Source organism: Nicotiana tabacum, chromosome 5 (assembly GCF_000715075.1).
Source record: "Nicotiana tabacum cultivar K326 chromosome 5, ASM71507v2, whole genome shotgun sequence".
NCBI lineage: Eukaryota > Viridiplantae > Streptophyta > Magnoliopsida > Solanales > Solanaceae > Nicotiana > Nicotiana tabacum.
In genome coordinates, this window is record NC_134084.1 from 18644201 (window position 1) to 18658681 (window position 14481).

General features: G+C 34.5%; 1 protein-coding gene and 2 long non-coding RNA genes across 3 annotated transcripts; 2 read left to right on the forward strand and 1 right to left on the reverse strand.

Annotated features, from left to right (window-relative positions):
• Positions 1–2349: 2349 nt before the first annotated feature.
• Positions 2350–10131, forward strand: LOC107830025 (glutamate receptor 2.1-like). Its single transcript, XM_016657500.2, has 6 exons — positions 2350–2671; positions 5621–6400; positions 6935–7491; positions 7861–8173; positions 8566–8969; positions 9084–10131. The coding sequence occupies exons 1-6, from the start codon at positions 2365–2367 to the stop codon at positions 9675–9677; spliced, it is 2955 nt and encodes a 984-aa protein (XP_016512986.2). The 5' UTR covers positions 2350–2364; the 3' UTR covers positions 9678–10131.
• Positions 9175–10915, reverse strand: LOC142181107 (uncharacterized). The gene is made up of 3 exons (XR_012709404.1): positions 10557–10915; positions 10138–10206; positions 9175–9302 (listed from the first exon to the last, which is right to left on the reverse strand). It is a non-coding gene; the product is annotated as an uncharacterized LOC142181107 (long non-coding RNA).
• Positions 10916–11115: 200 nt separating this feature from the next.
• Positions 11116–13357, forward strand: LOC107830026 (uncharacterized). Its single transcript, XR_001658065.2, has 2 exons — positions 11116–11489; positions 12840–13357. It is a non-coding gene; the product is annotated as an uncharacterized LOC107830026 (long non-coding RNA).
• The last annotated feature ends 1124 nt before the right edge of the window (positions 13358–14481 follow it).

The window sequence follows — 14481 nt, forward strand, 5'->3', positions numbered from 1 at the left end:
AGTTTTGTTAGCTTAATGTGTTAGTTCTATTGATTGTTGCTTTTAATTGTTGTTGTTGTTGTTGCTGGCATAAAATGCCTGTTTAGGATGTTTGGTAAGCTGGCAGGTGGTGTAGCTGCCAAAACAGGCAGTTTCTGCCAAAAATATACCAAGAAAAGCGACCAACTTTGGTCTCTATTTGGTCGCATTTCACTATAAAAAAATAATTTTCTAGGCAATAGTGACCAACCTTGGTCGCTACCTGCCCAGATTTGTATTAAAAAAATACAATTTCTGGAAATATAGCGACCAACATCTTTAAAAAAAAAATGAAATTCTTGAATTTAGCGACCAACTTTGGTCTCTATTGTCCAGATTTTAAAATATAATATTTGGATTAGAGACCAAAGTTGGTCGCTTTCTAATGATTAATGATAAATTAAAAACAACGTATTTCATATGTAGAGACCAACTTTGGTCGCCAAATTTATATTATTAAATTAATATAGCGACCAAAGTTGGTCACTAAAGTCAAAATCAGAATATTTGGCCCTTTTAGCTTAGAGACCAAAGTTGGTCGCTAAATAGCGACCAACTTTGGGCCCTAAATAAAAGGGACCATCAATATAGCTATCAGGCGTGTTTGGTCGCTTTTTGGGCCATAAGCGACCAACTTTGGTCGCTTTTTGTGGTCGCTTTTTTCCGGATTTCTAGTAGTGGGATGAGCAAGAGTCTAAGTGTGGGGTGTTGATGTTCGGCCAAAAATGCATATATTTACCCATTGTTATCTCATATTCTAGTACTTTTAATCATTTATTGAGTGTTAATTATATAACTTTGTGGTTAATATTATATTTTAACTATGTAGGAATAAAGCGGTGTAAAGATAAAGAGATTTGGAGCAAAATTAAAAAATATGGAAGAAAAAAAAGGAAAAAAAGAGATGAGACAAAAAAGTAGGACATCACCATTATCCTCGTGATTACATACTAAATAAACAACAAATACAAAGAGGTGAATTGAAGTGAAGGAAGGAATTGGAACGTGAAGACGTCACTGTTTTCAGCGCCGGGAACAACGCCTAGCGCTAGCCTGGATGCTGTGTTGCGGGATTTTTTTTTTGTTTGTTCGGGACAAGGTTATTTCAGCCCAAGATCTCTTCAACTCGTATAAAAGAAGTTCTAAACCTATTTTGGAAGAGATCTAACACACTTTGAAAGAGAACTCACGTAGGGCAACACACACCACGCTTGGAGGAGGCTTTTAACTAGTTTTTCTTCTCTTCTTTTCCTTTAATTTCATAGTTTCTTAGTTTTAGAGTTTTGGGTGCTACATGAACGTTGTCGTTTGAAACTTGAATTGTTTTTATTATTTTATCATATCAGTTTATTTATTCAATCTTGCGCTTAATTATTTGATTGTTTGATCACCAATTGAATACTATCTACGAATCTAGGATTGAACTTGGGAGAGGGAATTCTAGATTACATATAAGATTGAGTAGAGCAAGATTTTAACTCTGAGGGGGAGCCGATTTGCGATTAGGATAGGAATATACTTAATCACCTTGCTTGGTTACTATACAAGAATTATAAATGCGTTCTTGTTAATTCTAATTCCATAGGAATATAGGCGTTAGATTGGCTTGAATAGGCGAGTTGTACTTCGGGAGAAGGCTACGAGCAATATTAACCTGTCAATCAATAAACCAGATAAATTAATTAGACGATTTAAGTGAAAAAACTCAACGGGATTGTTAGTTAACCCATAGCTCTAGAATATCCACTCACATTAAATTTGTATCTATAATTTGCCAACTTGTTTTCTTTAATCTCTCAATTTGTTACTCTATATTAAATTTTAGTTAAATATTCATACTTTAGAATTCACTCGAATAGATTAATTGTTTAGGTTTAATTTAGTTGATAGTTAATCACAAGTCTCTGTGTGTACGATATCTGGACTTACAATCCTATATTACATTTCGACCACGTATACTTGCATGTACATTTGGTAGCAACAGCTAGCATGTCTAAAAGGCATCCATAACTTGCTACTACCTACTAGTTGTCACATGAAACTACTATGGTATACAAATAAAAGCTACGTAACCACGGCCCTTGATAGGTAGAGTCGCTCGATATTTATGCTGGTAAGAGATTAATTGTGAAATTAATCGCCGAAGTGCATGCAAGTTGACCGTAACATTACCGTTATAAAAAAAGAAAATAAAAGCTACAGAAGCACGAAAAGAATTTAAAATTCGTTTGTTGGTAAACTTATTATTAAAATGCCATAATGAATGGTAGTTAAATTTCTCTCTATAAAACTATAGTACATGTCCAACTAATCAGACTCAAAGACATTAAGACATCTTTAGTCAAGATGAGAAAGAGAACAGGCAAAGTCTTTTTCTCAGTCTCTTCTTCTACTTCCTCTTTCTCTTTCTTCTTCCTATGTTTAGGTATATTTTTTTGCATGGAAATGGCCAGGGCACAGAACAGAAAAACAGTTCCCATAAATGTTGGAGTTGTGATGGACATGGATGAATGGGTTGGGAAAATGGGTTTAAGCTGTATTTCTATGGCTTTATCTGACTTTTATAGTTCTGATCATGGATCTGATTATAAGACCAGACTGGTTCTTCATACTCGGGACTCGAAGAGAGACGTTGTTGCCGCTGCTGCAGCAGGTAAGTTATTTATATATACTAATATACATATACCACTACAAGAAAATAGCTTTTTTCCGACTACTAAAATAGTTGGAAAAGTACCTATTTCGACTACTAAATCAGTCGGAGAATGGTACCTCGGAAAAACATTTCCAACTACTGAGATTTAATTTCCGATTATAGTAGTCGGAAACTTTATTCTGCTAAAAATTCGAAAAGGCGGGTATATATTTTCTGACTAAAGTAGTCAAAATGATATTTTTTGGAAATTTACAATAAAATTAATCCGAGTAATTTTCCAGTTAGAGTAGGCTAATTATACTTTAGTTTCCCGGTTACCATATCATACTCAATATGAAGAATTAGCTATTGTTATAGGTAAACTTAACCTGAGTGTATAAAAATTCTTTGTATCATATATTAGTGCACAGATCGTAAACTCATATATTGTTATGACTTTATCATCCACATGAACCTAAATATATCTCTCTCTTTGGGATAAAAAGAAACTTGAAACGAGAACTTTAAGTTTCACAACGAATGGAAGTTTACATAAACAATTAAAGGCGGAGTCCGAATTTCAATAATTTTACTATGAGTATGTATTTAATGAAGTTTTTTTTACACCAATACATTGTTTAACCAGATGTTACCGAATTTGACTGAATTCCGTATCTGAGCTTCTACCTTTGAATAATATTTGAAAATGAACTTGTTTTAAATCTCTCCGGAAAGAAATTTCTAAATATCACAAGAATTATATGTGGAAGACTTTTATACGTTATAGTGCTATTCATAGTTTTCAAAATGCTTTTCTTTTCTAATTAACGTTAAACTTTTTAATTGCACCAAGAATTTCAAACTCAAGAAAACTTCATAACAGTGTACGTACTAAGTCAGTAGTAATCTACTCCATGTAAATGATAAGTATATCTTTATTTCCATTAAATCAAGAACTATTTAAAGAACTTTTCATATCAATACACTCGACAATGACAATTTATGATCTTAATCAGCTAATGTTATTCAAGTGGCCTAGATTGGTACACGTATTATTAAAACTTTTTTAGTACTTAAATACTAGCTAATCCTTTTGATGTTGACTTTCTGACTTTGTCAATCAAAACTTAAAGAATTAAAGAGTAAATACTAGTACTAAAGATTTTATAATAGGAGACGACAGGAATATCTTGATAGAGTGGTACTGGGCGATATTTCTTGTTAGTCCAAATTTTAAACTTTTAATTAATAACTTAAGCAAGTTGTTTACAGAAATAGTGTCTCATCACAAGATTTTCACCAAAGAGATTTAAAGAGTTAAAACAAGAAACACGTAAAGAAATAACAAACAATTATAAGAAAAAATCTAATATATATATATATATATATATATATATATATACACACAATATTATCTTCCAAGAAAAGGATTTCTAATTCGGGCAAACCCCTTTCACCCTCCTAAATCCGCCCATGCACATAAGTGATAATGGTATAAAGTTGACATAATCTTTTCTGAGTATATAATTGGAAATTAACATAGTTATATGTAGGTACATGCGTTGGAAACGTATGGCAGTGACTCAGTAATTCTAATTATATGGTTTCTTTTTGAAACATATAAAAATGTCAGGTTCGGTAATTTCAATATTCTAATGTAAAAAAAACTAATATATCACCCTAATCATAGTATTTTGAATGTCTTGATTAGTTTAATTTAAAACCACTGTTTCATAACTAATGTACGTATCTTTCCCCCCTTATAATTTACTATTAACATTTTCTAGCTAATACCATAGAAAGTTTTGAACGACCAGACTGTCGGTTTGAAAAGAGGACCCGTAACAACTTATGAAATGAATAAGCGAATAAGATAGGAGTATTATTACTTTTAGTCCGTGTCAGAAACTATTTATATTTGGTAGTCAAAAAAGTATATAATTTTTGTATATAATATATATAAAAATACACAAATTTTATATATTTTTTAAGCTATTATTTTTACAGCGGCTATACAGTGTCATTTTTCCTATAAGATAATGACCGTAAAAGATTCTTGATCCCTCCACCCTTGATTAAAAAATCTCGAGTTCGAGTATTGAGAATAGAAAGAAAAAAAAAAGGCCCCCCATCTTATACCTTGCGAATCCGAATTAGTCGGATCCCCGGGTACTAGACGGGGTGGAAACAAAAAAATAGTAGCTAGATATGAAAAATACGTTGGTGACATGGCAAGAACAGTTCCTTTGGTCCAGTGCTTAAGCATGCAGGTGCATGTATGAACTAATTAGACAGACTGATATATAATACCATATAACAAATAAAGTACATCATATTATAGCAAATGGTATTGTATTTTAGGTAAGTTGACTATTAAATTAGGGGAGTATTTTATATGTCGAAAATCTAGCCTTAGCTAACTAGAAACAGGTCTTTCTAGATTCCCATGGTGAATCTTGCTAGCTAATTAGTACTATACTAGTACAATAATACAACCCCAGAACAACTTGTTTTTATTTATATAATTGTGGTGTTCGGGTCAATTTATACACACCTCGATTAATTTTAAGGAATACACAAGTTTCTCTTCTTTATTTTGATCTTCTTTGAAATCTACTACTCAGAGATACTTTTATTGGACTTAAATTGCATGCACTGGCAAGGTAATTTTTTATATTATTAGTGTAATTTAACTGTAGTAGTAGATTATCTGTTTATTTTCCAGATTAGTAACTTCAGTTAGTATGGATAATTACTGGTAGTTACCTTTTAAGAGCCCTAATAATGCAAAAATTCTGGTTATAAAATACGAATAGCGTGAAGAAATTACATGATCAGTATAAGTTTACCTTCTATAATGTCATTTACCATGTTTTGTATATTAACTAAAATATTTTCTTTCATGATTGCTATTGTATAAAAGTTAAACTCTACTTTTATTGATTCTTGCATTCTTTGTAAATGCAGCGCTTGACCTATTGAAAAGTGTAGAAGTTGAAACCATAATAGGGCCATTATCATCAATGCAAGCTGATTTCATAATTGGTTTAGGAGAGAAATCTCAAGTACCAATCATCTCATTTTCAGCTACAAGTCCTTCTCTCTCATCATTTCGTAGTCCATATTTCATTCGTGCCACTCAAAACGATTCCTCTCAAGTAAAAACCATTAGTTCCATTATTCAATCTTTTGGATGGAGAGAAGTCGTCCCTATATACGTCGATAATCAATTTGGAGAAGGAATTATACCATTCTTGGCAGATGCATTAGAAAAAATTAATGCACGTATCCCTTATCGAAGTGTTATTCCTGAATTCGCTACGGATGATCATATAAAATATGAACTTTCCAAGTTAATGAGTATGCAAACACGGGTTTTTGTTGTGCATATGACAACTTCACTTGGTACCAAACTTTTTACCATGGCCAAAGAACTTGGAATGATGGGTGAAGGGTATGTTTGGATTATTACAGATGCTATGGCAAATGGACTCACTTCTGTGGATTCTTCGGCCATTGAAGCCATGCAAGGAGTTATTGGAGTAAAACCTTATGTTCCAAGAACTAAACAGCTTGAGAATTTCACTACTAGATGGAAACTGAAGTTTCAACAAGAAAATCCAACAATTCTTAATGCAGAACTGAACGTGTTTGGACTATGGGCTTATGATTCAGCAACTGCACTAGCAATGGCAGTGGAGAGATCAAGAATCACTGGAGCACCTTTTCGGAAACCAAATGTTTCAGGTACAAATAGAAAATGGACGGGTTCGGTTAAATTGGACAGTCAAATCAATATAACGGATCATGACCTAATTTGGACCAAGGTTTTCTTGGGTCAAAAGGAGTTGAGTAAGATGGATCAGATAACAGGTCATATAATCCAACATGCCCGACATGGTCCAACCTCCCCTTCTTTTTCATTTTGCTGTTTGAAGAAAATATGAAAGTTAAAAGTATTTTTCTTAAATTATTAGCTTAAGTTCTTCATATTTTACATAGTTCTGAATCTTCAAAAATTATTTGTATCTTTAGGTTACGTTACTCTATTTAACCTATTTTGACATAATAGTCTGATGGGACATTTTGGGTTTAACGGTTCAAACAGTTCGATCATGCCAATAAATGGGTCACAATCCAAGTTTGATGGGCCATTTTGGGTTTATCAGTTCAAACAGTTCAATCAAGCCAACAAATGGGTCATAATCCAACCCGTTTAAACTTTGACGGATTGGGCAGGTTAAAAAAATGAATTGATTTTGCCACCTCTAAAATTTTCAGGAAATGCAACAGATCTTGAAGCTTTTGGAGTTTCTAAGGATGGTCCAAAGCTTCTTCAGGCTATACTAAACATTACATTCAAAGGCCTTAGTGGAGACTTTCAAATTGTTGAAGGGCAATTGCAATCACCAGCTTATCAGATAATTAATGTGTTTGGCAATGGTGCAAAAGGAATTGGTTTTTGGACAAGAGAAAATGGGATTGTTAAAGAATTGAATTTGAGAAATACAAACAATGTATATTCAATTTCTAAGGCTAATTTTGGCTCTATTATATGGCCTGGTGACACTACTTTTGTTCCTAAAGGTTGGGTGATTCCAACAAATGGGAAGAAATTGAGGATTGGAGTTCCGGTGAAAGATGGTTTCAGTGAATTTGTGAAAGTTACAACAGATTTTACTACTAACACAACAACAGTAACCGGTTACTGCATTGATGTTTTTGATGCAGTAATGGCAGCATTACCATATTATGTTCCTTATGAATACGTTCCATTTGCAGCTCCGGGAAAGTTTACTGAAAGTTATGATGATCTTATTTATCAAGTATTTCTTGGGGTAAATCTCTTAGTTTCCCTTTTTTATCTTTATTAGTACATTTGTATCTTTGAAACCCATCAGAAAGGCAGTGCAAGAAAAATCATACCAAAATGATGGAATTTTTAGACGCCCCAAAAGATATGAAGTGTTTGCAAAGACAAGGACTTGACTTCTATCGATGTGAAATCCATTCTATTTTTCGGATGTGCATGTCGTCCCATCAACCTACTCTACCTTAGAATGCGCTGGAGAAAAAAACTGAGCTCCTTCCTTATTTTTAAGGTTTCTTTTGTTACTCCACTAAAGAGCCTGCACTTCATCTTTTATGTTAAGATAAATACGTTTCTTGCATATTTTAACATGTTGCTAGTATTAACCAATGAGCAGAACTTTGATGCTGTTGCAGGGGACACTACCATTGTCTCGAATAGATCGCAATATGTTGATTTCACATTACCATACACAGAATCTGGAGTTACGATGATGGTGCCAATCAAAGACGATAATAGTGATAGTGCATGGGTATTCTTGAAGCCATTGACTTGGGAGCTATGGTTAACAAGCTTCTGTTCTTTTGTTTTCATTGGTTTTGTCATTTGGCTACTTGAACATAGAGTTAATGAAGACTTCAGAGGACCTCCTTCTCACCAAGTTGGCATGATCTTTTGGTTTGCCTTCTCAACTATGGTCTTTGCACAAAGTAATTTTTTCCCTCCTCCTTAGCACTTTCTCCTTCCATTTTATATAATACTCTTTTCTTTTTAGTGGTACCTTTCTATATTTGAAATTTCTTTAGCTTCAACTTCTCATTTTACCTATAGTGACATGATCTTTCGATCATGTAGATGTCATGGTATGTTTAAGCCTTTAAGACCACAAGTTGACACTTTTGATATATGCCAAAAGTCTTTCTTTATTACTTAACCTTCGTATCCAGTCAAATACTATAGTTTAAATGAAATAGAGGAATGTATACAAATTGGGAATATTGAGGAGTATCTAACAATCTGAATTAGCCATTGCTCTTATATATAGCATATAATTCAAACTTCTAATCTGAATTTTCTTCTTTTTGGTTCTCGATACTGACAGAGGAGAAGATAGTAAGCAACTTGGCTAGGTTTGTATTGATCATCTGGTTTCTAGTAGTACTAATATTGACGTCAAGCTACACAGCAAGTCTTACGTCAATGTTAACAGTTGAAAAACTCCAGCCAACTGTTAGAGATATCAAAGAACTTCAGAAGAATGAGTATGTGGGCTACCTACAGGGTTCTTTTGTACCGGGACTTCTAAGGAAAATGAACTTTGACGAAGACAGGCTTAGAGAATACAGCAATCCAGAGGAATGTGTTGATTTACTCTCTAAAGGTAGTGCGAATGGTGGTGTTGCTGCTGTTTTTGATGAGATTCCTTATGTGAAGCTTGTCCTTGCAAATTATTGCTCGAAATTTACCACCGTTGGACCTACATATAAGGCTGATGGATTTGGCTTTGTAAGTAACTCCTCTTTTCTCGATATCTTTTTGTTGTTTAGTACAAGAATCACAGGCAGAGGCAACCTAAGGCGGTAATATTATGATTTCATCATTGTTGTGATTTTCATCTAGGTCTTCCCAATGGGATCTCCGCTAGTACCTGATGTTTCAAGAGCAGTTTTAAGTGTGACAGAAAGTGAAAAGATGGTACAAATAGAGAAAGCGTGGTTTGGGGAATCTACTTGTTCAGATTCTAGCACTTCACTTTCCTCCAATAGTCTTGGCCTAGCTAGCTTCTGGGGACTCTTTGTCATAGCTGTGGTTGCTGCAATTTTGGCTCTCCTCATCTTTCTGACAAAATTCATGCATGAGTATTGGCACATCATAAAACGAACTAATCTTTCGCTCCGTGAAAGAGTCAGAATCTTGGCTAGAAAGTTCGACAGAAAAGACTATAGCTGTCATACTTTCAAGAAGAGTGAACTAAGAGAGGCAATGAGAGATTCAGCATGTATGGATTGTTCACAAAGTCCACATGATAACTTGTCAATGCTATCTTCCCCACGAACGAATGGACCACCAAGTCCAAGCATTTCTAGTTATACAGAGCAGAGTTTTCATTTTCCAGGAGAGGTAGGAACTCCTCCTTTACATGAAGAGAATGTAGCAGTTAGTACTCAGGAGAGCGTCATTGAGTTGGCTGTTGATCTAAGTGCAGGACATTGATGTTTTCTCTTTTCTAGCTTTTGATTTGTATATTGGTGTAGAAAGGGATTATGATGGTTTTAATATTAGTAAGCCTCTAACATCATCTTACATAGTATCAACCTCATTTTTACTTCTTCCACTGTGCAAAAGAACAAATCAGATAATATTAGAGCGATTTGAGAACAAATCAGATAATGGTAGAGCGATTTGATAAGAATATCCTTGTACTACAACTACAGGCTCAACGCCTTAGCCATATATAGAATCTAATACTTTCTAACACGTATCTCGTCATATATAGAATTTATCGTCTATGTAGTGTCTCAGGCTACTAGGATACAACGTAATTCACAACAGGTCACAAGTAAGAACAAGTAATTCACATAAAATCTCATGTACAAGTAGTCAAATTACACATAGTACTCAACAAATAGGAGCACATAAACAAATACTAGAAATAGAGAGGGTTCCCACTCACCTCAAGCTACAACTATGGCACCCGAGCCTCAAACACGATCTCCCATGTCATCCTGTAGTATTTGTTAATCTAACAATAACACAAGATAATCCATCAATTCGAGTCATAGGGTACAAGGATCAACCAAAAACCCCAAAATCAACCACACTTAAGCCTCCAGTACTAACTCATCATCACTCAAACAGCTAAAATACACCAATTGAATGGATTCCACAATTAAAACTCATTTATAATGTTAATCAACTCTATTATCAGAAATTATAAGGTCCGCCAATTCAAAACCCTAATTCCAATTTCTCCATTTAATTATCCAAATTCTAACTTTTATTTGAAACAAGAAATAATTATTTTGGTATATAAATGACAAGCAAGCAACGAAGAGAGAAGAGAAAACTAAAGAAAATGGAAAGCTTACTTACGGGTGCGTCAATGGCGAGAAAAGGGTATGGCGGAAGGCAAATTTGTTTGCCTGTGTATGAATTTCGTCGGCAACTCAAACCCGTCTACCCTTTCTTTAGCTTTTCATTTTTGTTTGAAATTTCCCTCCCGTAGCCCCGTTCGCGCGTAATAACCTCTATTTGCATAAATAACCTGTCGATTAAAAGAATTAACCCAAACTTTAGCATACGGGGCTGAGCTAGCAAAGACAATCACGCAAAACTTCAGCATTCTAGTAGTCGGGCGTAGCATTCAAGTAGTCGGGTCTGATGTTCAGATCTAGAGCTGAAGTTTTTGTTTTGTAACTGGCGAACAGTTTTTGTTTTTGTAACTGGCGAACTTCAGCCCCGTATGCTGAAGTTTTTGTTTTGTAACTGGGGAACTTCAGCTCTAGAGGTGAAGTTTTTGTCTTTGTAACTAAGTTTTTGTTCTATATTTGATTAACTTCAGCATGTTTTATGCATGGTAAATTGCAAAAATATTGTTTCTCTGTGCTAATTTGCTTTCTTTTATTCGACAGTTCAACTTCGGGTGGGCTGTTCCCTCCGGCAGCATTTGGACCTTTCAGTCCGACATCTCAGAGTTCAACGATTTGAGCGTCTGTTATATGTATACATTGGCTGTATCACTATAAGAAAACGGACAACTTGCGGAGGTTTTATTGAGGAGGTTTTCACTATCTCCACAAATTGTATCAATTTGGGGAGGTTCCTTTAAGTGACACAAATAAGCCTCTGCTACCCTAAAATAAAAAAAGAGCGCCTTTATTTCCGCCCACATTTTCCCCTTTCCCTCCTTTTCCCAAACCCTTAACGCCTTTAACCCCTTTATCTAGAAACTTCCGCCTTTAACACCTCTTCCCCCCCTCCACTTTTAGGATTCATCCAGTTTTGTAAATTGGATCTGGTAAATCGGTAAGTTTCATATGATTTCTTTTTCGCGTTTTGATTTCTTATTTGGTGAGAGAATTTAAGTTCTAGTTTGGCTTTGTAAATTTTTTAGATGTTTATGCTCTTCGATTTTACAGAGTTTATTCAACTAATATTCTGGTTTGAGGATACGTATAGAATTGCAACTTATTGTTTCTTTGTGCTATGGTGCTTGAATGTTCGGAAGAAAGGCCTTTTTTTATACTTTTTCCCAATTTATTAATATCTAGCTCTCTCTATGCCTATTTTCTTTCTTTTCCACATATGGCTAATGACTGAATGCATGTATTCTCATTAGGAACTTCAGCCTCCATCAACGTTTGTTTGCTACTCTAGTAATTTATTAGATCCTCTTTTGCGCTAGTTGTCTAGTTAGTATTATTTCTATTTTTTCCTCTTCTCCAGAGTCTCCATTAGATGATTGAAAAGTTATTTTTTTGAATTGTAGAGATCTAATCTTATTTTAATTTAGATTGAGTTGTAGTTGTTGTTCATGGCCTGCTTATTTCTCACATTTGATTGAGTTTAGCAGCTTTAACTAAGAAATGTTTTTCTGATGAAAGTGAAGCGAATTAGAATCAAGAGAACAAGAAATATCTAGCTTTGGGTGTTTATCTTTAAACATGAAAATTAGAACTTTGTTATTTAAGAATGAAAAAATTAGATTAACTGTTTAACAATCTAAAATAAATGGTTACTATGGCTCTCAACAAATTACTAGTTGCTACTGCAAGAGAAAAATGGGCATTTGCAAATAGAAATATTCTTTTAGAGAACTTTGTAAGCAGTTTGCTAACTTGATTATTTGGAATCCTTTTCTCATCATCTAAAGAATAGAAGTTATGAAAATATGATTCTTAGTAAGCATTTCGCAAACTTGATTCAATGGAATTTTTTTTTCATCACAAAGTCATTTCAGATGAATTCTAGATAGAGGGAAGAATTATAGTGAGTTATAGTTATGACAATAGGATTTCTATTTGAAGATACTTCAAATGCTTTAGGCTTTGATGCAACATTAGCTAAAGAGATCCTAATCAATATGACCTTCTTGATGTATTTCACTTATGTAGACATTGGAAATTGGTCTGTGAATATCGTGCTTTACTTTACATTCTGTTATATTTTATATTCTATTCCTTATTATTTCGTTACTTGATTGTAGATAATATCTAAGACTACGCATTTAGAACTTGCAAAAGTCAGTTTAGTGGACGTGAGTCTATACATCATTGTTACCTCATTTATTTTATTTTACTGATTAAATAAATTTATTATGTAATTATTCTTCTAGTTTAGTGAAGTTATTTGTACTTAATTTATTTTCATACCTAGATGGCTGAGACTAAGACAGGGATAAAGCCAGGACGAGGAAAAATTTGTCTTTCTACACATAAGAAACTGTATTGGGAAAATTGAGTTTACATAGTGAAGTGATTGGAAGATGATGTGTCATGACACGGAGGCTGGTCAAAGAGTGATGATTAGCAAAAGAGGCACGAGTTGCAATAAATACGAGCAGAGGTATAAGTAGAGGCACGAGCAGTTATTCAAAAGACTCAGCGCTCGTACCTATTTATACCCAAAAATCAAGAAGAATGAATCTGACAGCACAAGAGAGTACAGATACAATAATTAATAAGCATTAAATACTAAAAACATTAGAGAATCTGATTAAATTACAATGATTATGTAATGTAGCATTTAATGCCTTTAATTGTCTATAGTGGCCTTATTATGACAAAGACAAAACGTATATCTTTGAGATAGCTATAAAAAGGAGAGGATGAATCATTTGTAAGGACATAATAGATCATCTGAATACACTGGTTTACTTTGTTTTCTTCTGCTTATCTGATTGTTAGCAAAAATCATTTCCTTTTACTTATTTTTTGATTATCAGTAACCCGAGTTTCTCTAAATTAAAGTTTTGGCCGAAATTCCACTTTTTGGTTAAACAAATTGGTTTCGTTACCGGGAATCTGGTAATCTATTCTTTCTTAGCCTAACCTTTTTTGTTGCATCAACCATGTCAAACATTAATGACAACACCCAAGGAAACCAAGAAAACCAACAACTCCAGGGAAATCCACAGGATAATCACATCCCGGTCCCTTCTCCACAAAGCTCCCCTCGGTGGTCTCGAGAAGGCACTCCTGATGGATCTCATGCAAATGGAAACGCACAATTTGAAAATGATAAAGTTGTCAATGAAACCTTGCAAAAACTAATTGCTCAACAGGTCAATAAAGCTCTTGAGGCCTTTGTTAGCCAGTTACCTGTCGCACCCACAACACCCACTCCAAATGACAACACTTTGGAGAACCCTCATTCTGGGCTTGCCAATTCAGGCAGTGTGGAATCCCCACCGAGTCACGAGATGGAGAACTAGGTAACTTAGTCAATTCTGATTTACAAAATTTAGTACTAACATTGCAGAAACAGCTCAAGGAGCAAAGTGACCGCATAGAGCAAATACCTGGAGTACCGCCCGTAATCAAAGGGATAGATATGGATAAATATTCACAACAACCCTGGAAGCCAAGTGATACTCACCTCCTAATTCCAATGAAATTCAAAATGCCTGATATTCCAAAATACGATGGAACAACTGATCCACGAGACCACGTGACTGCATTCACAACAGGCGTAAAAGGCAACGACTTGACCAAACAAGAAATTGAATCAATACTAGTCAAAAAATTTGTTGAAACACTCACTAAGGGAGCGTTAATATGGTATTCTCTTTTACCTGAAAATTCCATAAATTCTTTTGCTGAGCTTGCAGATTCATTTATTAAAGCACACTTGGGAGCTCAAAAAGTCGAAAAAAGAATGGAAGATATTTTCAAAATCAAGCAAGGGGACTCAGAATTGCTTAGGGAGTTCGTGGATAGGTTCCAGCGTGAAAGAATGACGTTACTGTGCGTACCTAACAATTGGGCAGATATAGCCTTCACTAGTAATTTGAATGAAA

Coding starts and splice junctions, on each gene's coding strand:
- LOC107830025 (XM_016657500.2), top strand. CDS start 2,365: ATGAGAAAGAGAACAGGCAAAGTCTTTTTCTCAGTCTCTTCTTCTACT. Junction 7,492..7,860: donor TTTATCAAGTATTTCTTGGG/GTAAATCTCTTA, acceptor ACCAATGAGCAG/AACTTTGATGCTGTTGCAGG. Junction 8,970..9,083: donor AGGCTGATGGATTTGGCTTT/GTAAGTAACTCC, acceptor ATTTTCATCTAG/GTCTTCCCAATGGGATCTCC.